The sequence below is a fragment of the Rhinolophus hipposideros genome (genome assembly GCF_964194185.1).
Source record: "Rhinolophus hipposideros genome assembly, chromosome: 6".
Lineage (NCBI taxonomy): Eukaryota > Metazoa > Chordata > Mammalia > Chiroptera > Rhinolophidae > Rhinolophus > Rhinolophus hipposideros.
In genome coordinates this window covers 40,175,662-40,203,228 of record NC_138052.1, presented here as the reverse complement: position 1 = coordinate 40,203,228, position 27,567 = coordinate 40,175,662, and the positions used below count along the sequence as shown (strand labels likewise).

The following is a 27,567-nucleotide window of genomic DNA, read 5'->3' as shown; positions in this document are numbered from 1 at the left end:
GGTAGTCAGAGATTTGAGGCACAAAAAAGGATTTGACATATCACTGCTGATCTGGGAGGTGGAGGGGACCATAAGGCAAAGAATGTGGGCAGTCTCTAGGAAGTGAGAGAAGCCCCTGGCTGGCAGCCAGCAAGGAAATAAGGCCCTGTCCTACAACCATGTGGAACTGCATTCTGCCAACAACTTGCATGAACTTGGAAGCAGCTTTTTCCCCAGAGCCTTCAGATGAGAACTCAGCCCAGCCAACACCTTGATTTCAGCCCTGTGACCCTGAGCAGGGAACCCAGCCATGCCAGGCAGGACTTCCAACCTGCAGAACTCTGAGCTGATGTCTATGTTGTGTTCAGCCACTACATTTGTGGTCATTTGTTATGTAGCAATAGAAAACGAATAAGTCAGATCACATCCTCCTCTGCTCAGAACCATTTAAAGTCTTCCTGTCTCTCTCAGAGTCCTCACAATAGCCGACGAGGCCCATGTGATCTGAGTCCCACCATCTCACCTCTGAGTTCCTCCCTTACTCTCTCCCCTTCGCTCATTCATCCTGCCTGAGACATTTTATACTTGCTTCTCTTTCTTCCAGGATTCCTCTTCCCTGGGGCTGTCTGTTGTTCACCTCCTCACTCCTACAAGTCTCTGTTAAAATGCCACCTTACCTGTGGGACCTTTCACCACCAAGCTGTTGAACACAGCAGTGTCCCTAGACCTGACAATCTTATCCCTCTTCCCTGCTTTATTTTCTCTGTGGCATTTACCACCTAACGTATGGCATTATTTACTTACTACTTGTTCCTATGTCTCCTCCCTTTAGAATGTAAGCTTTCTGAGGGCAGAAGTTTTTTCATGTTTTGCTCATTCTTATTTCTAGTGCCCAGAACCTTGAAGAAAACACGAGTGCTCATATTAATTTTCTAGGGCAGCTGTAACAAATTACCACAAACTCTATGGCTTGAAACAACAAAAATTTATTCTCTCACAGTTATGGAGGCTAGAAGTCCAAAATCAAAGTGTCAACAAGGCCATGCTTCTTCTGAAGGCTTCAAGGAAGGATCCTTCCTTGCTTCTTCCTAGCTTCTGGTGGTTAATGGCAATCCTTGGTGATCCTTGGTTTGCAGCTATATGACTCCAGTTTTGCTTCCATCTTCACCTGGCTTTCTTCCCTCTGTGTCTCCATATGGTCCTCTCCATCTTCCAAGTCAGCAAAAGCATGTCTTCACACGGCCTTCTTATAAGGACCCCAGTCATTGGACTTTGGGCCAACCCTAATCCACTATGACCTCATCTGAACTAACTACATCTGCAAAGACCTACTTCCAAATAAGGTCACATTGTAGCTGGCCATGATTTTGGGAAGGGACAGTCTTCAACCTAGTACAGCCTGATAAGTATTTGATGAATTAAAGGGATTTTCTTAGAGCTCGTGAGAAAACCTTTTTGATGAACTTTTTTTATGTTGCTTTAATTCTGATTAAAATACGTACATTCATAAATGTGAAGACCAGTCATCCAGTACAAGATCATGCATATCTCCTATCAGTAGAGTACAGTGCTAGCAGCTGTTTAGTAAAGATAAAATAAATTCCTCCTTTCAGCTTACTTATAGCCAAGACAACTGTCTAGATTAAATATTTAAATGATATAAAATTATTTGATTAATGTGCAAAATATATGGTATAGAAAATAAGCATTAAAGACAATAAGGAGGGAGAAATGAGTGTGGTGTAAGAAGGAAGGTGATCAAGAGCTGTAAAGAGCGATGGTGAGAATATGAAGGCCACAGATGTAGCCTGTATTATTTAAACATTTGCTGATAAATACAGGAAGAGAAATAAGAGACGGCTTGAGGAGGCAGCAGGGTCAGTTAAATGTTTTTAATATAGGTATACCTTGTACATGCTTAAGGACGGGACAGAAGTAGGCAGGGAAAAGACACTGGAGATGCCGAGGGAGAAGAGACATTTACAAAGTCTCTAAGGATCGAGAAGGCAAGGATCTGAGGCCCACTGTTTGCTCGGAGTGCTGAGGAAAATGGTAAAGGGTGACAGAAGGGATAAGTAGAAGTGGAAGGCATGGTGGAAAATAAGCCCCTAGGGTGGCTTTGCTGTACAGAAGGAATCATTGAATCTTTTCATTAGACAACGTCATACTCATTCGAAAATATGTACTGCAAGGCCTGAGTTGTTCAGGATTGTGTTATGTTTAAATCTAGGGAACATTAAAGAAAAAAAAAACATGTTATAAAAGCTTGCATGTCTACTTTTTATGAGTTTTGCAAAAAGATGATGAGAATTACGGTATATACCAGGGAAGAAGAAAGAGTGAGGATGGTACAAATGTCTTTCCAGAAAGTCACAGAATTTCCATCCTTAATAACAGACTAGAGAGAAAATTGTAGGGTTCTCAGAAGGAATTGGTACCCTTTGACTTTGGAGCACTAGAACAAATTACGTAACCTACCAAGTTACCCAAGTCCAAATGACACTGCCTACCTGCCCACTGAGATTCGTTCCAAACATTGAATTCAAACACTTCTATAAAGTTTGATTCATCTATACCAATTCATAAAAAGTGCCGACATAGCATTTGCCCTGTGTAGTTATTCTCCCAGATACTTAGCTTCTTTAGGAGAGTGGTTATAACTACAGGCGTTGGAGACATATTGCCTAGCTCAGAAGTTGTTTTGGTGCCTACTAGTCATAGGACTTGAGACCAGTTACTGTCCATGATTATCTGCACCTCAGTACCTGTAAAATGGGGATGAGAATAAGTTTCTAAGTAAGTACAATGACTAAAACAGCCCAGCACACTGGAAGAATTCTGTAAGCATTCGTAATTATTATTCTTCATGGATTTTCAACTTATTTATTCTTTTAACAGTCCCAGAGGCAGGTACTATAATAGTGTCTCACACTCAAAAGTTTTGCCTGGCAGATACTGGAAAGGGCAATTTTTGTGGCAGTTTTGTTTTCCAATGATCATTTTTCCTTGTAGCGCAGAAGACAAACACTTGTCACAGAGAATAGCCTTTTTGATTATGCCTGTAAATCTTTCTGAAAAGTTCTTCAATGATTCAGTGTTAGAGTTTTCAGCTTCCTCAAATGCTGATGTTCTCTGATCGGTTTTCTTTCTAACATGAACTAAAGACTCTTAGATTGCATTGTAACACCTTCCATTGATCTCACTACAACTACTTTTGAGTATTGTTCAAGAGGAACTAGGCCTTTGCTAAAACAGTTGCATGTTTCATGGGCCTGTGGGTCATTTATCCTTACAGTTGAGAAGTTTCCACCTTTCAGCTGTTTCTCATCACCTTGGATTACACTTATGTCAGTCAACACTGTGAAACATTAAAAGCCTTGTAAATATTAATTTCGACCATTATTGTACCAATCTTGTTCATTCCCAAAAGTCCTAACAAGGAAAGAGAGAGTGACCATAATCAGAAAAACAATAATAAAGCAATTTCCATTTCAAAAAAGAATACAGAAGCCCTGGCGGCCCTGTTTGGTACCTGCTTCCTGTGTGCACTGAATCTCCTAGTTCTTTGCTAGGGCGAAGGCAAAGTGAATCAGGAAGTGTAAACTGGTGGTGCTGGAGTGGAGGGTTTACAGGTGTTTGTCCAGGAAAAGAACGTGACATTTAAATGAAGATCTGAGAAAGGTGAAGGAGGAGCAAACCATGGGCATGTCTGAGGGGAAGAACATTCCAGGCAGAGGTTACAGGAAGTTCAAAGACCTTGAGACAGAAGTAGAAGCCTGCTGAGTCTTTCTGGGGAATAGCCAGAGGCTAGTGTGGATGGAGTAGGGTGAAAAGAGAGGAGGAAGAGGAAGTTATGACAGAAGTTAGAGTCATGACAGACAACCTGCCCTTCCCATTAAGTTGTTTCCTTTTTTTCCAAATTGTTGCTATTCTGGGAAATGTGCATTGTACCATTTGGTTGGCTTTTCAGAGTACACCTTTGAAAAGACAATGATAACATTCCTAACAAAAGTTTGGTCATCTGACAATCTGATCTTAGGGTAAATGCTTAAGAGTATTCAATCCCATAGTCTATAGCTCCAGCTGGAGAAAAATGCAATGCCAATGCATTGTTTGGAGGCCACTTCTTGTACCCTGATGTTTCTCTTATTAAGAAGGCAAATCTGGTGATTGTGATTATAAGCTAATGCTTCCTACGTGTATGGTAACCAGAGAAATATTACTCTTCACACATCTTCCAAGTCCAACGTTTTCCCTCCATACTGCTGACTCCCAGTGTGGATGCTATGAATGGTATTACACATGGTGAAGGAAGAAAGTGATGTTCATTAGCACTTAGCAAATCATCACATTGTACTTATTCCAGATGTTTTCTCAATGTGATACTCTTATGCCGTCTTATTAGGATCGTTTGGGATATGAACATGGCAAAACTAAATGGCTATAATTTTACTGCAGTGAAATTCCTAATTTCAGCACCACTGGTAAGGACTCCAGGGGAGACACTCTTCTATTCATTATTGTATCCTGAACGTCCAGCACGTGCTCAGAATAAAACAATACTAAATCGTGTAACATATCTGGAGGGCTTTCTAAATTTTAGGTCCTAAGCTAAGCACTTTACATATGTTATCTCATTTAATCATGGCAAATCCCTATGTCCTAGATGAGGCTATTATTTTCATTGTATAGATTTAAAAAGTGAGGTTTTCAAAGACTCGATAATTTTCCCAAAGCCCCAGTGGGAGAATTAGACTTGGGCTCAAATCCAGGCTCTCTGATTTCAAAGCCACTAGGGACCCAACCCCTTAATGGCATTTGTTGAATCAATAGAGTGGGGCGGTGGTCTGCATATGCTGCTGGATAACACAGGATATGAGGAACCTCCTAGTTAATTTCTCCTTCTGCCTGCTTGATTTTTTTCCTCTGTCCCTATGTCAAGACTGCTATTTTGCTAGAGCAAATTCTAAAGTAACACTCATTTTATTTCCCTAGCATCAATATAAAATGTTAGCTGATTACCATATGGAAAACAAGAACTTTATAACCAGATATCTTTTTCCCATGTTTAACAACTTTATAAGTTTATGAGCTGTGAAGAGCACATTTCTTTTTAATCACATTTCATTAGCCATTTATTTACAAAAAAAGAGTTTATCTTTGTGAAGTAGAAATATTATACGTCATATCCTAATACAGATAAAAAGTTTATTATTGAGTATAAAAATATTCAACATATCCTGTAATCATAAAGTAACTGTTGGTCAAACCAGGAATATTCCATGGACCTATGCTTCTCTCTTACTTGGATCTTACCATTCTGGAATTACTTGTACTCAGAAGTGCTGTTGCTCCTACAACAATGGTTCATTAAGATACCACACACTTTTACGAGAATTTATTCTTAGGTTCAACCATCTTAGAAGCTGTTAAAAATGGCGTTTTCATATGGTTCAAACTAATAGTTGCTCTCATCAAAGAAGTATAAAGTTGTTAGCTTTTTTTTATTTAAAATTAAAGAAGATGTGAATCTAAGAGTTTCTCTATTTGCTGATGGGAAACATATGATTAACTCCTTTACTTGGCTAGCATAGTGCTTTGAACTCATAAGACAAATGAATGACATGTTCCAGGCCCACCAGGAAAACCACACAGCAGCCAAAGACCTTCATCTGTCGCCACAGCAGTGCCCTCTCAGTGAGAAAGTAGACAGGAAGAAGAACCGTGAGTGTGTCCTCTTCAGTATTTGACAGAACAGGTTGTAAGTTGGCAGCAAACTATTAACTTGTTAAAGGTCAAAACCTGGACTTGGCGTTCACATCTCACAGAAACTCGCTTATCTAGATGTTTCACAACTGTCTTCCAATGTGTGCTGCTTATCAAATGGCAAGGTGAAAAACAACGAACATTTGTTGCCTACTTGTTCCAATTTAGCAGTGCTGTTCTGGGACTGGGTAGCCTGGGTGTGGACGCCAACTTGCAGGGTCATTGTAAGGAAGCTGAGTGAACCTAACACAAGACAAGGGTGGCCTGGGCCTTGCCCGGATGTCTTTGGCCATAGCAAGAGTGAGGTGTCAATGTCAATATCTGGAATATCAGCAGATGGATCAAAATCCATTATGAGCAGAAAGGAGTGTGAGTGTGGTAGAGATGATGGCTTTAGAAAAGCTATGGCCTGATGAGAAAATGAGCCCAGCATTCTCTGAAGAGGGCAAGAGAGGGTAAGTACTCAGTGAGGAACCCATCATGAATGTGAAGAGCAGCACTCTGGGCAGCAGATGACATCACTGGGACTTTTGCCTCAATTATGCTAATATTCCAGGTGTGTGTTATTTGGAAAAATGTGAGCAAATACCCTTATGTGAGACAGCATTTAAATGAGATAACACTGTATGTGATCTATTACAGATACTCAGTTCATTCTCTTCTTATGAAATCAGGAGTCAGTGATAAATGTGTTGATATGTCTACTTCATTATAGATAGATTATAGATAGATAGATACATAGATAGATAATCTTAGTTCAGGCTGCTATACCAAACTTCCACAGATTGAGTGACTTAAACAACAAACATTTTTTTCTCACAGTTCTAGAGGCTGGGAAGTCTAAGGCACCAGCAGATTCCATGTCTGGTATCAGGTGAGGACCTGTTCTCTGTGTGCTCACCTGGTAGAGGGACAAGAGAGCTCCCTAGAGTCACTTTTCTAAGGGCACTAATGCCATTCATGTGGCCTCCACCTTCATGATCTAATCACCTCCCAAAGGCCCCACCTCCTAATACCATCACATGGAGGGCTAGGATTTCAGCATATGAGTTTTGGGGGAACACAAACATTCAGGTCACTGCAACATATGTGTGTGTGTGAATTGTTCTCTCTCTATAGGTCTATCTAGATATATACATCAGCAGGTAATATTAGGACCACAAATGTCTATAACCATTTATACTTTGAATTATACTAATTTTGGGATGTGTTTTATATACATTTTAGGCTAACAGGTCTTGATAGCAGGGTATATATCCTCAACAGTATTTTTCCGATAGTACTCAGTTTATAGCTCTTTGATGTATGAAATGGAAGAAAGGGTGATTGGATGAATACAAACAACTGAGGGCATTTAATGAACAGATCTAGATTTGTAGCTTTGGCCATATGAGTCAAATAATATTTTGTATTGCACAATGCTTTACTCTTATTTGAATGTTGACAAATCCAAGGGCTGGTTTTACTCCCTTGCTATATGTCTGCTTACAAACACAAATATCTCACTAACTTTCAGAGGTGAAATGCAGGCCTGAATTGAAAAAAAAAAAAAGTTCTTTTTTCAATTCTTTTTCTTAATTAACAGCTAGGCTTACCCAAAAATCAATAAAGTAATAAAGTGAAGTATAGCAATTTCATCTATTGAAACTGAATGTGTCATAGGCAGAAACAAGACTGAGTTGTCAGATAAGATCCAAAGAAATAAAATATTAAGAACATATTTTGAAAAAGGGTTACCTGTAAGAGAGTTACTTTTCCACAGGCTGTACAAACTTAACAAAAGAAGGTACTGCTGACTTCACAATCCCTAAAGCGCAAGAACTGCAATTATAGGAATGTTGTGATGGTGGCAGATTTTGTGAGTGTATGTTTGTGTGCATGTGGAACAAGTAGAGAATTTGGAAAAAGACTTCAGGCTGTTAGTCATCAGTGGAGGGCTGGGGGTTAGGGAAGAGGAATCATATCGCCTGACTATGCTTATTGGAAGAAAAATGATGTCAATCAACAAAAATGTTTTGTGTGCCTGCCTACTATGGCATAGAACGGTGCTAGGTTGGTGGGGGAAAAAACAAGGCCCTACGTGACCTCGCTGCTAGCTGTGTAGACCACACAGGTAGGCAGGTAAGCACAGAAAAGTAGTTATTGACAGAAGTCATTGTGACCAGAGCCAAATAAGTAGTGTAGGGGTCAGAGTCAGAGGAGCAGAATTGAAGTCTTCATGAAAGAGGTGGGAGCTGGAGCGTAGAGGATTGTGATAGCTGAGGAAGCATTTGAAGACATTGCAGGGAAGTGGCTTAAGATGAGAAAGAGAAGTGACAAAACCTCAGAAGACCGATTGGGTTCAGTAGGCAGGTCTGTGTGACTAGTTAAGAAGGTTCATGTAGAAAGAGAGCAGAAATGAGGGTAACAAGGGAGTCTCGTGTCAAATTGTGGAGGCCGCAAGTAACTAAAGAGCTTGAATCTTCCTGTAGGCAATGGGGAATTATTAAAAGCTTTTGAGGAAAGGATCACTAGGATGAAAGTGGCATTTTAGAAAACTCATTCTAGTGATGGTGCAGTGGAGGGATTGTATCGGAGAGAACCTGATGGCAGGGATACCTGGGAAAAAAGATTTCACAGGAAGAGTCAACAGGATTGATTAGATGGAGATAATGCTAAAAAAGAAGGACACATCAAAAATGGTTTTCAGACTTTGAATCTGTGTCACCAGTAAAAAAATATAAAGTCACACAAGTTCCCTAGGGAAAACTTATTTTTGAAGAAAGACAATTATTTTAGACAAGGTAAATATAGGATTAGTGTGAGACAAGTCAACTAAAAAGACCCAACACAGCACTGGAAATGTATTTGGGGTGTGGTAGGATAATGAATAGAGATTTTGTCATTTATTTAAATGGAAAATATGACTGAAACCCAGGAAGTCACATTCTCTGGAGTTCTCTGGAAGGAATAATATATATATATAAAGAGAAGAGCAGAAAGCTGAAGGCTGAATATCAAAACATCTCTACCTTAGAGGTCAATGGAGAAAAATAGAATCAAAGTAGAAGACGGAAAAATAATGGTCAGAGAGTTAGGAGGAGAACTGAGGTGTCACAGAATCCAAGGGAAAGGTTTTATGAAAACTTCAACCAAGTTAAGGAAAAGTGACCATAGAAATAAAGATCCCTGAATTGGGCAATCAGCATGTATTAAAGTTCTGTGCATTGCAAGAGAGCTTGGAAGAGGATCTCAGGGCCTCAATAAACAATGACCTAGTTTCCTTTTGTCTACTATATGGCTACATATAGCTGTTGATTGGGAATGTGCCTGGTCCAATTGGTATATGCTGTAATTGTAAATTACATACTGGATTTCAAAGATTTAGTATGAAAAAAGAATGTGAAAGATCTCATTAATAGCATTTAAATATTGATTACACATTGAAATGATATTTTAGAAATGTTAGGTTAAAATAAATGTGCTATTAAAATTAATTTCATCTTAAAATTTTTAAAACATGGCTACTAGAAAATGTACCTACTTATATTTGGTAGGTACTACTTATATTTGGTAGGTAGTTTTTATATAAATGTACTTATATTTTCATTGAATGTCACTGATCTAGTCCTTCGTAATCAAGGTCACTAATATAACACGGTGAAACACACACTCCCAAATGCTTTAACAGTGAAGTACATTTTTACTCCATCCACCCAGTTCAAAATCTTTCAATATGTGTTTTGTATTTTGTGAGTGTAATTCTGTATTTTGTGACGAGTGTAGATTGTAGACATTCATTTATATTATGCAAAACCTAGGTTATTCCATCTTACTGAACATTTCGCTCTTTTTTTCAACCAGCAGATGATTCTACAACTGACAGTCGCAGAACCTACACTCTAAATGATTATTTAAAAAATACTTTTAGAACGAAGGCTTACAACTTGCGATGGGTTTCAGGTAAGGATTTTTCAGGGGAGGGGGTAGCTTTTTATGGTTATGTTTATTCTAGTTAGGTTGTGGGGCACTTTTATTGCACTGAGAAGATATTCTTGTTTTTTAAAACCGTATGGGAAAGTATCTTTTTCTACCTAGGATACAAAGGGAGTTAAGACAGAAAGAAAACTTAGTAGTTCTTTGATATATACTACCAAAAATTAAATGTGAATTGAAACCTTGACAATAATGATGGAAAAATGAATGCGTACTAGTGAAATAGTCATCACTTAATGTTTTTTCAACCTTGAAATGCTTATTTAGTACTTGTGTGAACTTGAATCTTAATATTTTTATTGCATAATTTTTGATGTTTAATAGCAGCTTGAAATATTGATCTAGCCATTTTCTCTCTTTAGACCATGAATATCTCTACAAACAAGAAAATAATATCTTGCTATTCAATGCCGAATATGGAAACAGCTCCATTTTCTTGGAGAACAGTACATTTGTATGTTTAATCACATAATTAATTCATACTTTAAGGAGATTCTGGGGATTTTTTTTTTTTCATAACCTTTCAAATCCTGAGTACTATCGTTTCATGCTGTTGGACTCTCTCTGCAGCATATGGCACAGTGGATCTTTCTCTCCTTCTTGGAATGTTCCCTGCCTTGGCTACTTTTTAGTCTCCTTTGACGATTCCTCCTCCTCTGCCCATACTCCTAAATGTAAGTGTTCCCAGGACTCTGTCTTCATTTGCTGGTCTCTCTCCTCACTTTGCATGCTCTCCTTCCGTGAATTTCATGCACTTCTACAGACTCAGCACTCTCCTTTCTGACCTTGATTCTCTAATACACCCTTTAAACACTAACTTCCTCCCAAGATCTAAACCTCTATTTCCAATAGCTTGCTTGTTTCTGCACATAGGTGGTCTGTGGGCATTTTTAACTTAGTATTCCAAGCTAAACTAGTATTCCCCCTTCCCTCTCGTAGCAAACTGGAAGCATCCTATTCTTCCTGCATTCCCAGTCTTGGTAAATAGTGCTCTCCTCCAAATCACTTAAGCTATAAACCTCAGAATCCTCCATGATTCCTCCGTCATCCCCCACACTTAACTACTCAACAATGTCGCTTCTCCCTCTGCAATGTCAAGTGTCTCTCAGATTTCATTTCCACTGTATTGTTCTGGTTCTAGGCCTTGCTGAATCTTGTGTTAGTGAGTACTCTGTGTCCCCATGTCTATACTGTAGACCAAACCACTGCATTGCCCAAGTCCAGGGCTGATACACCCCTCTTAACTCATCTCATCTCAGTCACTGTGTCACCAGAGCATCTTTATGAGATGCTTTTTTACCAACAAAAAAAAAAGATACAATTCTATCATGTCCATATGCAAAAAAAATAGTTCATATTTCCACTTCTTATATTTAGGTCCCAGCTATTTTTCTAATTTTATGTTCTCTCACCTTATACTTTTCTGGATATACCCTGTACTGTATTCAGGTTACACTTAACCTTTAGACAGTCTCTAAATATGCATGCCCTTTCCCACATCTGGGTTTTTGCTCCTGCGGTTTCCCCTGCTGAGAACGTTCTCTTTCTGTTTCTGACCCCCATGCTCAGAACCGTCTTTTTTTGGTTAGAAATAATCCTTCCCTCCTTGGTTCTTTAATCCTGACGCCCAACTACCTTACATCATGGTTATTTGTGTGGGGAAATGTGCCATCTCTCCTAGACTGGGAACACTCAAAGCATAAGCCACATGTCGAGATCCATACCCCCTGCATAGGAAGTGCTCAATAAGGTAGTTAAATGGCATTGTTTAATTGTTCTTTTTTCTACTTGACTGACAGGATCAATTTGGACATTCTATAAATGATTATTCAGTATCTCCTGATGGACAGTTTGTTCTTTTAGAGTACAACTATGTGAAGGTAAAATAAATGTTTGCTTACTGTCACCTTTAAAGAATCCTATGAGTGTGTTATTTTATAACTGATTTCGAGGATATGAATGTTTAAGATTGGCACCTAAGCAATTTAACAGGCACTAAAACCTCATTATTTCAGCATCAAAAGGAGAACTAGTTATTCTCAGTCGTAAAAGATAAGTCCATTAAATGTTTTCAAAGAAACTCATGTTCAGTGTTTTCAAATACTAAAAAGTATAAGTAATATTATATATACTAAAGACATAAGTTAATAAAATAGAGCTTATAATTTAAGAGTAGATTTACATGTCTGACTTGTACATCCAGTAATATAACCCCTTATTTTCTTGGCCTCAGCTTTACATATAGTAAAACTCTCAATAAGTGTTTCCTTCAAAGAGTTAAACAGCTCATCGCCTAGAAGAGACTTCAGAGTGACCCAGACCACTTCCCAGCCTTAGGTCCCACCATATACAAATCATTTTAAAGGGGGAGTCTCAGCACTGGTCTTCAACATCCTGAAAGAACACTCAGCTTCCTCCAGTCAACCCGCCCAGCATCAAATTCTCACACATTCAGGCAAGGTTAGAGTTTAATCATACATCCTCTTCATGTTTAGGATGGCTGCAAATCACGATAACTTGAACTGCAGCTGTTCGGTTAGTTGTGGTGGATTTGACAACAGTTGTCAATTATAGGAAGTTTTGAAATACATAGGAAAGAATAGAAACCTATGGAAATATTCTACATTGAAAAGAAAATACAAAGCTGGGGATCCCCACCTCTGCTTTTTCTTTCCTAGAATAAATAACAAATACTGAGTGACCTTATTTCACACACCAACGCTGCTGTCCTCAGGCCAAGTAAACCATCTCATATTCCATTTCCCATTTGGGGATGGTGGCTCCCAATGATAATATTTACCCTGGATTCACTATGCTGGGCTCCATTTCCTGGACATGAAGACTTGATGACTGTGTTCTACTAAACTTATCAACTATGAGCAAATCAGAATCCTATGCCAACTTTAACACATCTGTTACCAATTAATGGATTATTGTTTGTTTAATTCAATGGTTCCTAATGCTGTCTATAGATTAAAATCACTTGAGGAATTTTTAAAATTTCCCCTTATGTTACTTTGTCTCTCATCTTGAGCTCCCACAGCAAGTAGACAATCTCTCGATCACAGGAGCCTAAAATGTCTGTTTTCTTGTATAGAAATGGAGGCATTCCTACACAGCTTCATATGATATTTATGACTTAAATAAAAGGTCAGTGACTTCCTCATAAAATCTATTATGCTTTTCTAGTGTAATAATAATTTTTTAGAAAAGAAATCCCACTGTGATATATTCATTTGGTAATGTTTCCTTTTATCTTTTTTCCAGGCAGCTGATTACAGAAGAAAGAATTCCAAATGACACACAGTTGATCACGTGGTCACCAGAGGGTCATAAATTGGTTAGTCAGTCTTTTCTATTGTCAGAAAAATAATGGCTCAAATTTCTCATATGTAGAAGCTACTAACCCTGATATAGAACGGACACTTAGGATACAAAAACTTCACTATCAAATACAGAGTTATTGACTAAAATATTTTACTAGTCTAACACAGTAAATGCAATTCTTGAAAGTTTCTGAATTACTATTAGGGAATTGTTTATTTCCTGAGAAAATGCTTATTAAGCTCTTAAATTTTAATTTCTGTTGTACTTAGGTTTTGTTGTTGTTTTGCTATCGCTGTTGGTGTTTTCTTTGTTTCTTTGTGGCATGCCTGCTTTCTGCTAGTTCCATGACCTTCCCAGTGTCGCTACAGATATATTTTCATGTTCTATAGTGCTAAGAATATGTTGGAAGTCCAAAAGAATCTAAACAGGAAGACAAAGTGTTTATCTGTAGTTGAACTTCTTCTCAGGAAGAAATACAAAGCATACATCATTCTGTAAAAGTGGCCAGTCTGCTAGGTTTTCTTATACACTTTCGCATCCAAATAGTAGTGGCTGTGAGCCTCTTCTTTTTAATATATTAAGAATGTTTTTAGGATTACTTTGGGTTATATCTTGTATACTGATAATGTAAGAATATGAGGAGAAGGGAGTCAATGACTTCATTTGCTCAAATTGAATAACCTAAGGTAATCTTTACATTTGCATCCCAATATTATTTTAGGACAAAATAATTGGTAAATGTTTTCTAAACTTCAGGATACAGTATAACATGTTATTACTTATCAATATTATTTTTCATCTTTCTAGGCATATGTTTGGAACAATGATATTTATGTCAAAAACGAACCAAATTCAGCAAGTCAGAGGATTACATGGACTGGGAAAGAAGACGTCATAAATAATGGAATAACTGACTGGGTGTATGAAGGTAGAGACTTTAAAGCCTTTTCAAATCAGAAAATATGTAAGTTTTTAAAAGTAGTCAAGCATTTCTTTAAAATGGGAGAAAGTCCATGGCATTCAAAACAGTTGCATTTTTCAAAATGTCATCAAATCTCTTTTAGCACTCAACACTCGGTATCTCCTAGACAAGAATTTCTTAGCAGTAGCTAGTACTGCTTATGTCCTCAATGTCCCTCAATGCTCCCATTGTCTTCAGACTACTGCTACAAAGGGCCTTTTTGTGTAGGTAGCTTTTCTGCTTTACCAGGGTATAAAAGCCTCCAGATTAACATCAGATGTTTCTCTAACCGGGCCTATCTAACCCAGAAGTGACTAAGGAAAGCGAAGTATTCCAGCAACATTCCGAACGATGACAACATATTGTTTGGAGGTTAAGGAGTGGAGGGGGAAAAATGCTTTCTATTTTATGTAAGATTTGTGTTCATTTGAACCTGGACAAATCATAAGTGTTGTTTTTTTATTATTATTATTTTAAAGAAGGAAAAAAAAATAAGTAGAAAGGCTTAAGAAAAAAATGGGTCAAAAACAGAACTGAAAATGAGAAAAAGAATTATTTTCTCTTTTAGGGTAAAATGTTTTAGAAAACACTAGAAAAACATTTTAGAAACTTAGACAATATTAGAAAAACCTTTTTTATGTCTCTAGTTGCCAAGGTAGCAGTCATTTTGAGACTGTTCCAAATGGTTCACAAAGTTTCTTTGTACTTATTAAAGCCTCCTCCTTATTTCATCCTATTATTTCTTCTTCATAGTTAAAAAACTTAATTTTTCTTCATTACTTAATGTTGGTTGTTGTCCAGCTCAAGTCAAGTTTAATTAAATGAACAACATTATTTACAAAAAAAAAAAAAAATCACTTTAAAAGAAAGCTAGATTCCCCTGGCCCAGAAATAAATTATTAAAACTTACAATGAAATTTACTAGCACTAGTTACAGAAATTGAAAAACATCTTCAACTCTTGATGGACAACACAGCACTGCCTCCACGATCCCCAACGTGAACCCGGTAAAGCCTCTTTCCAAAGTTGTGGCCCAGCTCTCCCTCCAAACAGCTGAGCATCTCTAAGATAAGGACATCCCTAACAGTACAGTCCTTTCTAAGGTAGATAATAGCTGGAGGGACCTCATTTTGCCTGTTCCTGACTAAGCCATTCACAAGCAGAATGGCCTCACCGCTCCAATGTACTGGGCTTGTCTTTAAAAATGAGACTAGTTCCTACAAGGATATTCCTTTGATTAGTTTTGTGTATTTACAAATGATCCCTACTTAGAAAAGAGCACACCTCTTTCTCCATGTGTTGGCTCTACCCTCTCCACTACAGCCACGACGAGTTGCTGGGATCAAAACAGAGTACATTTTAAGAATTGCTACTTCATAGGTAAAAGAAAGATCAAAGCTCCAAGGTCCATGTGCCACACGGTGGAGGGACATTCGCAAAGGACCCTCCATTCTGGAACTTGTGCCCTTCATCCTACCCAATGACCCCAAAGAGCTTTCTCTCTGAATATCTCCAGTTTTACTTTGTCTTATTTCATGATTTTCTAATTGATTATTACTTTAGTTATAGTGTCTTTTTTTTATAATGAGACTACTTTATCTCCTAGTATGAAGTTAATATATGACATTCACTCTTGAATATGAATGTAATTTACCTAACCCAGAGCTCAAAATGAGAGCAAGTGTGAGCAAGTATGAGAAGGGATAAAGAAAGAAATCGTTTTGGAAAATGGAGCACTCCTTACCCTCTTGAAGTAGTACTGTTGACAGTGGGGGGGGGGAGTAATTCAGTGCAGTTCACACTGAGTGCTAACCATCTGCGAGGTGCTGTGCCAGGTGCTAGGAACACAAATGCCACTGAACTGCTGCACTCAGGGAATTCAGACCAGAGAGGGAAATGAAGATGCCAACAAATAATTGTCATGGGGTGGGTGACTTAAATGCTCTATTCGGGGGAGGACTCTAAGTCCAGGGAACACGTAAAGAAGGTCAGAGTGGTGGGATGAAAGGCATTAGGGTATAGAGAGGGACGTTCAGAGTGTGGGTGGAGGGGGAACCATAGACAACCATGCTCATAGACAGCTTTGTATCAGGAAGGGCTGGAAATCTTTTCTTCCCTGTTTTCTCCATCCTCCCTACCCATGGTCCCTTCATTCTCAGGACTTTCAGTTTGACCAGAAGTAGTTTTATAATAATAGTTTTAATGATCATTGAGATGGAGAAATATGTTCTGTGTTCCAAATAACCATTAATTCAAAACATAGAACACTACGTGCTACCTGTACTTACAAAAAATTTTAAAAACTACAACCTTGCAGTAATTGTATTCACTTTATGTAATTGCGTCTTGACCTTAGACTAGAACCAATGGATAGAAGCCACAAGGAGTGACACATCAACTCAGTATATGAAGAAGTCCTTAGTGGGAAAATCCCTTGATTTGGAATTGCAAGGCCTGTGTTATAGTACTTGTCCCTCGTTCACTCAATCCTTCTCAGCCTTAGTTGCTTTCTCTGTAAAATGGGCTATGAATAGACTCACTCAGGGATCTTTGTGAAGACTAAATTAAATCAATGTTTGTAAAGTCTACAGTGCTACATAAATTATATAAAGCAGTCAAAGTGGGATCAGGCTGCCTTAACAAGTACAAGGTTTTCTGTTACTAGAAGTTCAGAAATAAGGCAGGAAGGGACAAGTAGAGTAAAAAGCAGGGACTCACACCAAACAAGTTTGGATTCATTCTTGATTCTATCAATCACTGTCCATGTGACCCTAGGCAAATTACTTATTGTCTTTAAGCTTACCCACCTTTTTTTGCTCGTGTGTACAATGAGTTATTGAGAGGATTAATTGAGATAATAGATGTCAGTTGCTTATCAATGACGGGTGCATGGTTAGCATTCATTACATGCCACCTACTCACCATGATTATTATTATTATATTGTATTATTGTTATAATTATTATTATGGTAACTAGTATTACTATTGTTATTATTACTGAAAAGAAGCACTTGGGAGAAATTTGTAAGGAAGCCTCAAGAATCAGAAAAGTGATTGAAATAGATGGTTTCCTTTTCTAAGATTCAAGCTTCTATGCTTTTGTTTTTACCCTTACATTCACAGCTGAACGTGAGATTTGTGGATTAAATCAGCGTAAAGGAATAGGAGTCTCTCTCTATCTAGTCTACTTGAATCTTCCATTCCCAGTTGGTAAAAGAGGTTCTGGCATTTTAAGAGCCAGGGGTTGGGAGTTCCAAGAGTAGACTTCATAATATGTATCGGAAGGAGCTACCTTTGCTGGAGATTGAGAACGAGTTCAACAGTGTTATAGAAAGCAAGACCTTTCTTTTGTATCACTCTTTGACCCTCTTTTCTCACCCATCAGTTTATACAGCCAAGGGGGGTGTTAATCCAAGGGAGTCTTCAGTTTTAGGCTAGGCCAAGAAGATATTTCTCAATAGAGGTCTCGTGGAGCTCTGTGCCATTCTAAATCGATCCTTTCTACACCTTGTTTATGCCAAGACTAATAAACTCTGGGCACCATAGCATGGAACCACACACCACCCACCTAATTGAGGAGAATATGCTGGCATGTTGTTAGAAAATTAGAAAGGAGAATCAGCCCCTTGTGTGAAATTTACTTTTAGTATGTTTTATGGCATAAATTTAGAGGCTCATAAGATAAAGAAAAACATATAGGGCTTATATTAAATATTGTGTGCTAAAATGTTCTATAACAGTCCAACGGGTTACTTATTTTTGCAATCCAGATCTATCCTTGAAGATTTTATTTTTATTCATTTGTGTTACTCTGATTTTGGAAGCCCAGCAAATGCAAAGTGATTCATTAGTTGAACTCTACTGTAATTACTAAAGCTAATGAGAACAATATTTTGAATGCCAAAGCCAATTTATCAGCTACTTCTTGTAACAGAACAATTTATGTCTTTTTTTCAGAGGAAATCTTCAGTACCCACTCTGCTCTGTGGTGGTCTCCAAGCGGCACTTTTTTAGCATATGCCCAATTTAACGACACCCAAGTCCCACCTATTGAATTCTCAGTCTACTTTGATGAGTCACTGCAGTACCCAAAGACTGTGCATATTCCATATCCAAAGGTCTGTGCTCCTATTCATATAGTGGTTCTGTGATTTGATGGGAAAAGAATGGTTTCATTTAATCCTTTCCTGATAATGAAAATATTGTCAGTCTCTCTTCAACAGCTTGCTGTGATTACTCTTGCTGAAGTCAACAGCATCTGGCAATTTTAAAGTATTTTTATTATCCCAGGAAAGAGTGTGATTTAAGGTTTTGTAATTTCTCCAAAAACTTTGAGGAATGACAAGCCGAAAAAGATGGGGAAAATGCTTTTGAAAGAGGTAGGGGAACTGAAAATGTTTGAATGGAGGAAAAGAGAGGCTATAATTGAATCACAAGCTCATCTCATTTGTAGAAGTTGGAATGTGCCCTAGATGAAGTTGAAAAGCTTGGTTATGTATCAGGTTGTATTACTAATTAACAGATACATGACTAGTTTTAGTGGTTCTATTATAGATTTGGCACTAACGTAAATTTCACACATTCTACATTTGGAATAATAGTGTCATGTCTTGGTTTTCAAGGCTGTTCTCCCGCTCCGGGATACATGTTTATGAAAATTGAAGAGCTTTCTTAAGCAGTGTAAGCTGAAGAAGGGAGTTTAGCAAGGAACCACAATTCTTCACTAGTATCATAATAATAACGGCCACGGTATTGTCCATAGGACAATCTAATAATGAAGAGTTTTTTTGCAATAAGAAATTTGGAAAAAGGGATTTTCTTTGTTTGTTCTGTTTACCAACTCACTCAATTTGTTTTATGAAAAGCTGCCATTTTAGGAAGACAGGGGAACAGGGAAAGTTAAAAGAAAAAAAGAGATCACAGACTAAATATGGAGATATATTTTCAGTGAAATGCTATTTTTTGATGAATGAAACTGGCAAAAAAACCAAATAAACCATAAATTGTTCTTACTAAAAATATATTATTTCTAACTAATTTGTCAGTCAGATCTATGTGTATATATTAAAAGATTTTATAGATTTCTGTCATACTATTTATTGTAAAGTTCCAACATGGTAAACTTGAATTTGGAGTGAAAATGATGGCTTCCTAATTAACATTATTGGCTCTTGGTTGAGGGAAACTAATTTTCTTTGTGGACTGTGTCTTTGGCGGAACCAAAGGAATTCTTCCTAGTGGTCAGCCAATAGACTTCTTGCCTTCTGGAGTCACGGGATATTTGCAAAGTAACAATTGGTGTCGTGAAATGCATCCTTCATGAAGTATATAAAAATTATGCATGAAGTATATAAAAATTATGAATATTTATTATTTAAACAGGAGTGTTTTGGGCCTTCAAGTTATATATATATATATATATATATTGCAGAAGTCAAATGTGACTTGTATTCATCTTTTGTTATCAGTATATATTGAGTATTCCAACTTTAATAGTTTTTTCCCTTTCTTAAAATGTGTGTACATTTTTTTGACACCCTGTATGTGTGTGTGTGTGTGTGTGTGTGTGTGTGTGTGTATTTCTGCCTGAATATGGAAAGGTTACATTTCATGATTCTCCCTTATGTTCGTTTTATCAATATTAAATTGTTTGATTATAATTGTCTGAGTATTGTAATTTTATAGTATATATTAATTTAATTAATATAGAATATATAATTAATTAAATTAATTTAATGGTATACACTAACCTGTTGAGTTGATTAACTGCATGGCTATAATGAAGACAGTTTTGTACGGTTTTAAACTTGTGCAATGATATATTTTTGGTCAATACCAATTCCATGATTGTTTTTTCCTAGGCAGGAGCTATGAATCCAACTGTAAAGTTCTTTGTTGTAAATACGGACAATCTCACCAATGCAGTTCCCAAACAAATCGTTGCTCCTGCTTCTATGTTAATAGGGTAAGACTCTTGACCCAAATGAGAGGGTAGTTTCGTAACTCCCAGGGAGAATATTTTACAAATGAATAGCAGAATCAGTGGTAGTGGTAGTGGTAGTGGTAAACTCCCATGGTTTCACCCAGGCTGGCAGTCATTCATTCTTGTACTAAGCCACTGCTTGTTGAGCACATTTCCTGTCACTGTGCTGGGCACAGTTGAGTGATGGAGTTGCACAATAAATAGAGCAGCCAAAGTCCCTCGTGTCATGGAAACTACACTCAAGGTGGGGAGGGCAGATAACCACCTGGGAAACAAATAAAAATATAAAATGTCAGGTGGTGACAAATGTTGTCACCAGGGCAAAGCAGGCCAAAGGTGACAGTGATGCTGATGCTGATGGTGATGGTGATGGTGGGGGATGGGTCAGGGGACATCTCTCTGATGAGATGACCTGTGAGCAGTGATGTGAAGAAAGAAGGGGATCTAGCCACACGGATAGCTCCCGTGTGGAGGTACCATCGCTGGGCAGAGAAAGAACAAGTGGAAAGACCCTGCAGAGGGAATATGCTTGGTGCCTTAGAGGAGGACAGGAGGACTGGAGTCATCTGAGTGAAGAGGAGAGTGATAGGAGTAAGGTCAAATCACATGAGGTTTTGCAGGTCTTTATAAGTGGAGACATTCAGGGAATCTGTGGATTAAATTTAAGGATCCTCATGTTGCTGATGTGCCTTAGGACGTGCTTAAATAATCCTTGGTGGCTTAAAATTCTGCATTGAGCACCTTCAGCACCTTGTTATTTTCCTGTAAAGATAATCTCTGTATTGCGTGCAATTTAGGACTATCAAGTTGCTCCCTATTCATTTATTTTATTTGTGTTGGTTTTGTTGCTAATGTTGAAGAATAACACATATTGAACACTCAGTGTGTGCAAGACACAGGGTATTATCACGTGCTTTATCTTTTTAATCTTTAAAGTAACTCTCTCTTTCCAATAACTATTATCATATGCCTATTTTACAGATAATAAAATGAGGCCTAGAGGTTAAGAAAATGACCAAGGAGGAGTCTGTATTCAAAGCTGCCTTTCTGACTTGAGAAAAAGGGTTGTGATCACTGTGCTGGGTGTCTCCCATTGTGTGAATTCAGCTAGTGCCCTCAGATTCTAGAAGCTGTCATCAGAGCAATATGGAAGCACCACTTTCTCAGGATTGCATTTACTATTAATACATCAAGCATGCTGTAGGCTTTGCTCTGTGGTTATTAATTCATTTACTTGGTTAGAAATATTTACATTAACATATTCATTCTAGGGGGAGATCAATTATCAGTAAATTTAAAACCATGGTTTTTTCCTGAGTTTGTCCAAAGTTATAAACATTTACCCAGAGGTTTTAAAATCTGATGTTTGGTCTCATCCAGCCCTCTCTTCAATCAACAATGATTGAACACCCACTGTTTACACACACAAGCACCCTCAGTGAGCTTCTGCCCTTCTAGGACTTAACGATCCCGTAGAGGATATAAAGCACTCCTACAAACTCCTCCAAAAGCAAACGTGGTAGAAGTATAAACAAAAGGCTGGAGGCATTCTGAGGAGGGGGGAATGGGTTTTTCATGACCCCAGGGATCAAAGAAAGCATCCTGAATAATGGACAGATTGAACAGCTAGGATGATCGCATCAGGGCACAATGGGGAGGAAAAGCACTGAAGTGGAAGGAACTCGGGGCATGAGACAATGCATGGCTGTCCAGGAAAGAGCAGCGGGGCCAGGTGTGACCTCTAGGTCAACCACTAATATCTGTGTGCAGGAAGGATGAGCCATGAGCTCCTGCTCTGAAAACTATTAGATCTAGAAAGGCCTTTAGATCTCACCAGTGATTGATAGACTTTTTGTAAGGACCCAGAAATCTTTGTTCAAGTGAGATGTCACACAGAAGTGCAAAGCCAGAAAACACATGGGGACCACTGCTCAGGTGGCAGGCCCAGTCCTTGTCCCCTTGCGTTTCCCCAGGAGTCTTGGGAGATTAGACAGAACCTGCAGGGACTCCAGAACACATTCGGAACACCACTATGAGACATAGAGGAGAGAGTTGAGGTGCACAGAAGGTAAACTCATTTGCTCAAGGTCACTCAGCAAGTTAGCATGGGAGCTAGGAATGAGACAGTGGCCAGCAGCTGCCAGACCGAATAATTGAATAATTGAGTTAAAATGTACTCAGTGTTTCCTATGGGTGGGGACTGTGCTTGGTGTCTGCTCAGGTATCGTTTATTCCCCAGACACTCCCTATGGTGTCATTTTCACAACCATCTCACAGATGAAGAGATGGAGTCTTCCCCACTTAGGAATCACTTTCCAAGGTGCAGTTGTGAGTTGCTGAGCTCAAGAAACTTACACAGTTCTAAAGACTTATTGTTCATCCTATATGAATGCATCGTTACGTCTCTGTGCTTTGTAGTTCTTTACACATGTCTCCCTCACTAGGGATATTTTGTGTGGAATGTATTTTACCAAAGAATTGTTCTCAGAAATGCCACAGGAATATGTTGTATAGGAAACTGCAAATCCAGCTCTGGTCTCAGTTAACACCAGTAAGGACCCAGCTTTTTTACAACCAGGCTCGAGGTCCGTTTTGGGGGAAAACTTTCTAACACCTGGTGGTGCTCCGCTTCCTGGCCTCAGACAAAAATCCTGCAAGACCAAATCAATCCTGGCACATTATGCCTCTTAGTGAACTGCCCAGCAGCCTCTGTAGTGTTACCTAGTAATTTACTATTCCTGGAGCGTGAGGCCCTGCTAGGCTCAGCACGATCCTTCCTGCCTCTGTCCATGCGCCCATCACTAATTTTCCCATCAGGCCATGACCTCTCACCACAGAGCTTCCAGCAGGTGAAATCCTACAGGAGCATGAAGCTGGGTTGCGGTTTGTTAGGCATGGGCTCCTCTGATAACAAGTGACAAGGGCATCCGGGTCGCTGTCAGTGACCCGATCCTGAACCTGAATCCGGGTGAGCCTCCCGGTTGCCCTCACTGACTCAGAGCTCAAGTTGATTCGATTTCTTCAGCTATTTGTTTGTATTGGCTACACATACTGGGCATTGGAGAGTTCAAAACATTTGGGAGAAAACAACATAGAATGCAAAATCATAAACCTCCTAACTGCTTTGTTTAGAGCACTGCTTCCCGTTACTGGATTGAAGTAAGACATGTTCCCCAGGTAGGGGGTCAATCTTACAATAATATTGCCAGAGCCTCCCAGGGTGCCTGGGACATAGCAACTGTCCAATCGATCTTTACAGAATCCACGGACAAAGTTGAGGAATGGATGGAGAGATGACTTTGTGTGTATGGAATAGGAGTTTGTAGAGCCAGCACCAAAGATGGCCTTCAAAATGACCTTGCATAGCAATCCCTGTTTTCTGTCTTCTCCCAGCCATTCAAAAATTCTGTGGCCTAAACGTGGAGGATTGGGGAGGGTGAGTTCTCCTGAGGTGACCCTACATGATATCCGCTTAATGGCTTCGGGGGCCCATCACACCCAGCTCATGATCTGTCCTTCCCTGATCTGTGCTATGTCTCCTCTGAACAGTTGATGACCCTTGGCCTATAAAGAAGGGACATCAGGATCTGGGATTGTCACACAGGAGATTAAATGAACCGGACTGAAGTACCCTGGAAGCCAGTGACACCTGCAAGAAAGGAGCCAGATTAGGAGCTCACATGCTAGAGTACTGATTCCTCAGATCTGTTCCGTGTCACCCCACCCATTCCTCTCCTCAGTGATCTGTCAACGGCCCCGGGAGGTTTGGCATCCCTATCAGAGCAGAGGGTGGCATGGAGCCCAAGGCCAGCACTGGCAGAACGCCCGCTTCTTTGGGTTATTCACTGAATTAATCACACAGCCGTCTGCACTAGTTTTTAGTAGCAATTTTCTCTCCAATATTCTTTCTAGTTAGTAATGAGTACCTTATTGTAGTATCCTTAATAAACCAAAAGAAACATTTATACAAATTAGGGGAATTAATGTCACTCAACAAACATTTATTAAGTGCCTACTGTTTGCAAGGCAACAGTCACTTTACAAAGGGATTCCCTGTAGTATGACTACAAAGCGAGTCTCTCTCAATGCATTTAAATATGATTTGCTTTATAAATTTCAATTCTTCAGTTTACACACACTCTCTAGGAATAAATAGATTTCATACAGTGAGGAATCTTACCCTGAAAACAAGCAAGAGGGTGGACCTAGCAATGTTTACCAGAGGGATATGTAGAGGTTCTACAGGGAAGCAGAAAATCTGAAGCCAACTGCTCAGTTTGAATTTTGGCTCCAACAGTTTCTAGTACGTGACTTTGGGCAAGTTACTTAATTTATCTGCACTGCCATTTTTTTTGTCTGCAAAACGTGAACTCTAACTTTCCTACCACATATGGTGGTCATGAGTTTTATGTCAAGCACTGAGAACAGTTCCTGGCATGTGTAGTAGATTCCACATAGGTGTGACCTATTATTATTAAATTACTCCATTGCTTTAGTATTAAAATCAACCATATTCCCCTGGGACAGACCCCTTCCAGAAGTTAGAAGAGCTTGTTTAATCACTATGTCTAACCTGGGATAGGTAGTCACTGTCTCAAGGGGAAGTCAGGCTGCCTGTACAGTTACTCTTCTACCCCTCCCCCAACAATTACATAGCCAACATCTACTCAACAGTTGCCTGTTTCACAGAATGAAGTCAGCATGTAGTGCAAAGTATAGTTGATAATCCTGCTTGTTGGGTTTTTCTGGTTTTAAATGGGGATTTAAACCTTCCAGTAAAAGGTACAATGGACCCATTGGTTTCCTTCCTTATCTTTTTCATGACTCATTTACATCTGGCCTAGCATGATCTCAGCTCAGGGCTGGAATATGCACCCTCATTCTGTCTCCCCCTAATTCCCAATCCCAAAGAGAAACTGTGATTGAAGAGAAGTATGTATATGCAAGAATTCAATATTTACCCATCTAACCACTCTCGGTTTTTTCTCTGCGTCCCCAATTTTCACTTGTGGAGTCTATTTGTGTAACCACACGTAATTTTAAGTTAATTCTTGGTTGTAACCTTATCCTAACTTTCTTTTTCTCATCAGGGAAACTTTTGTTTATCATCATTTTGTTTTTCACTTTCTCTGAATGCTTAGTACTTGCCAGCATTTATAGAAATGAATAAAAATTTAAAAGTTATAGCAAAAAAAAAAAAAAAAAAAAAAAAGAATTCAATATTTATTGTCCGCTACGCTGGTGAACTATCTTACTGGGCACTCTCAGGGTACAGAGTACACCTTGGGCTATAGAGGATACAAGTCCATGAAGCTCTGATCTAGAAATAGGCAGAGGGATGGGCAGAGAAGATGCCAGATACATGTGAGCTTTCTGGCAAACTTCCCAAATTCCATTACTCAATGTTTTCAAATGGGAAAAAGTTACTTTTCTATAGCTGATTTCTGAAACTGAAAGCATAATTTATGGCTGTTGGTAGATATAGCACTCAGTACCAGGTGACCCATTAATCATGCGTGAAGGTTTTCTACCCCCTCAACTGTCCCATCCCACTACCAGGCCACCTTAGAAAAGGGGAAGTTCTTTTGCGAGGTTCCTAATGGATGCTACCAATGGATGTATGTGTGGGTGTGGAGATACTTTATTTTTCACCTAAACAGAGGTACATAATTTTCATCAGATTTATGAAGTGTTTTTTACCTAAAATAATAATAACTACTGGTGTAGAGCAGAAATTAGCACACCAGTGACCCCTAAGCAAATACTTACCCCTACCCCCCACCCCCAGATTATCTTGCATAATCTGCAAGTATGAATGGTTTTTACATTTTTGAATGTTTTGGAAGAAAAATCAAAAGAAGAATCAGACGTTATGCCATGTGAAAATTATATGAACTTCAAATCTCACCATTTCATTGGAACCCAGCTGCACTCATTCGCCTACTTACTGTCTCAGGCTGCTTTTGTGCTGCAAAGGCAGACTTAAGTAGTTGTGACAGAGAGAATGTGGCTCTCAAAGTTTAAAATATTTAACCTCTAGTACCTTACTGCAAATTTTTCTGACCCCTGGTCTAGAAAATTAAGTTCAAGAAGTTTCATTTTCTGCCTTGCATTTCATTCTTGCATTCCCTTTGCAAGTATTTATTACCTATCTGATTTATTTGCCTTTCTATTTTCTCATTTAATGCCTCTGTATTGGGCATAATGCAGAAGAGTTAAACTAGATGGAGCGCCCTTGCTCCTGGGCATGAAAAGAAGCTTTCCCACTCTCAGATCCTGTGGTGGCTGGCACCTCTTGATAAGCACCATAAGACTGATGAGAGTGGTGCAGAAAGAGGGGTGCTTCCAAGACAGCATCATGGATGAGGGGTATCTGAGTAAGACCTAAAGAAGTTAGAGTATGGCAGCCCTTTCAGACTGAAGGACGGGTAGAACAAAGCCAGACAGCTGGGAAACCTCAGAGGGTGTTCATGGAATACCTGCCATGAAGACTAGATAAGCAAGAGAAAGGACTAGAACAGAGAGGAGTCCTTGCTTGTGGGAAAGTGGTGTGTTGCTGCTAGGTGAAGGGGTTTAGTCTTCTTTTGGTGTCTACCACCTGTGGTGGGGACAGCCTGGAGGCCCAGGTACCCTGGGTGTATGAATACATTAAGTATCTTTAGCTATAAAAGGGAGATAGTGAAATGGTAAGGGGTTTGATGTACTTTATCCCGTACCCGATCCATCCTAAGTGCTCAACAAACATTTGTTGTTTGATTTAGTGTCCGTGAAGAGAGTGGAGCTAGGAAGTGATCTGTTGACTTCTGAGGAAGGACAGAGCTATTTAGGCCACAAAGAACAGGATAGGATTTTTTTCTTTCTTTAATGCTGCAAGCTACAGAATTTCAGTGAGTGCCTGTTTTGTGCCAGGTATTCTGCTAGGCCTTGGGGTTTCCTGTGAACAAGATAGCTGTGTCCCTGCCTCAGAGACCTTGCAGTCAAGTAAGGAGAACAAAGTGACAAGAGGAGGGACAGGTACAGCCTGTGTAGGAAAGGGCAAGAGAAGGTTTTAGAGCATTTGGGCTGGTGGGAAGGAAGGAATACAAACATAGAGCCAGGCTGCAAAATGGGGGGAGAAGAGATTCCTTTGTAATCCTTCTGATGAAAGGAAGCAAGACTTTGATCAGACAGTGGAAAAGAGTGATTTAAGAATAGTCGTACAAAAATCATTCCATGCATCTCACTACAAATCAAAACGTAATTCCAAAAATGTTTAAAGTTATGTGTGGGTGGAGGGTGCACTGCTAGAGATATCTCTATTTGTACAAATTTATGTTAAAATACCAAAGGGTTTCTTAATTTCTTCAACATGATTCATGTGTTGACTCTTGAGAAAAGTTTTTTTACAATATAATTATCTGATTTTCAGAATGTGTAGAGATGTGAGTCAATTTTTCCCCTTTGAAAATAAAGTTGAACAAAGGATTAGTTGTAGTTTTACACTAATAAGAAGAATTTTCTAAAGAAGCACGTCAAATTACCAGAAAATACCTGAATCTCAGCCAGTGTCCCTAGCCTTACAGTAATGTTCCCATAA

General features: G+C 38.9%; 1 protein-coding gene across 3 annotated transcripts in view; it reads left to right on the top strand.

Moving 5' to 3' along the window:
• Nucleotides 1–27,567, top strand: part of DPP4 (dipeptidyl peptidase 4) — an 83,655-nt gene that overhangs the window by 14,779 nt on the left and 41,309 nt on the right. For 2 of the 3 annotated variants that reach the window (XM_081052338.1, XM_081052339.1), the window contains exons 4-11: nt 9,589–9,687; nt 10,083–10,174; nt 11,520–11,600; nt 12,818–12,870; nt 12,988–13,060; nt 13,855–13,975; nt 17,966–18,126; nt 19,870–19,973. In XM_081052338.1, the coding sequence (XP_080908464.1) occupies nt 9,589–9,687; nt 10,083–10,174; nt 11,520–11,600; nt 12,818–12,870; nt 12,988–13,060; nt 13,855–13,975; nt 17,966–18,126; nt 19,870–19,973 (784 nt within the window). The remainder of the gene's footprint in view (nt 1–9,588; nt 9,688–10,082; nt 10,175–11,519; nt 11,601–12,817; nt 12,871–12,987; nt 13,061–13,854; nt 13,976–17,965; nt 18,127–19,869; nt 19,974–27,567) is intronic. The other variant, XM_081052340.1, reaches the window with a different exon arrangement.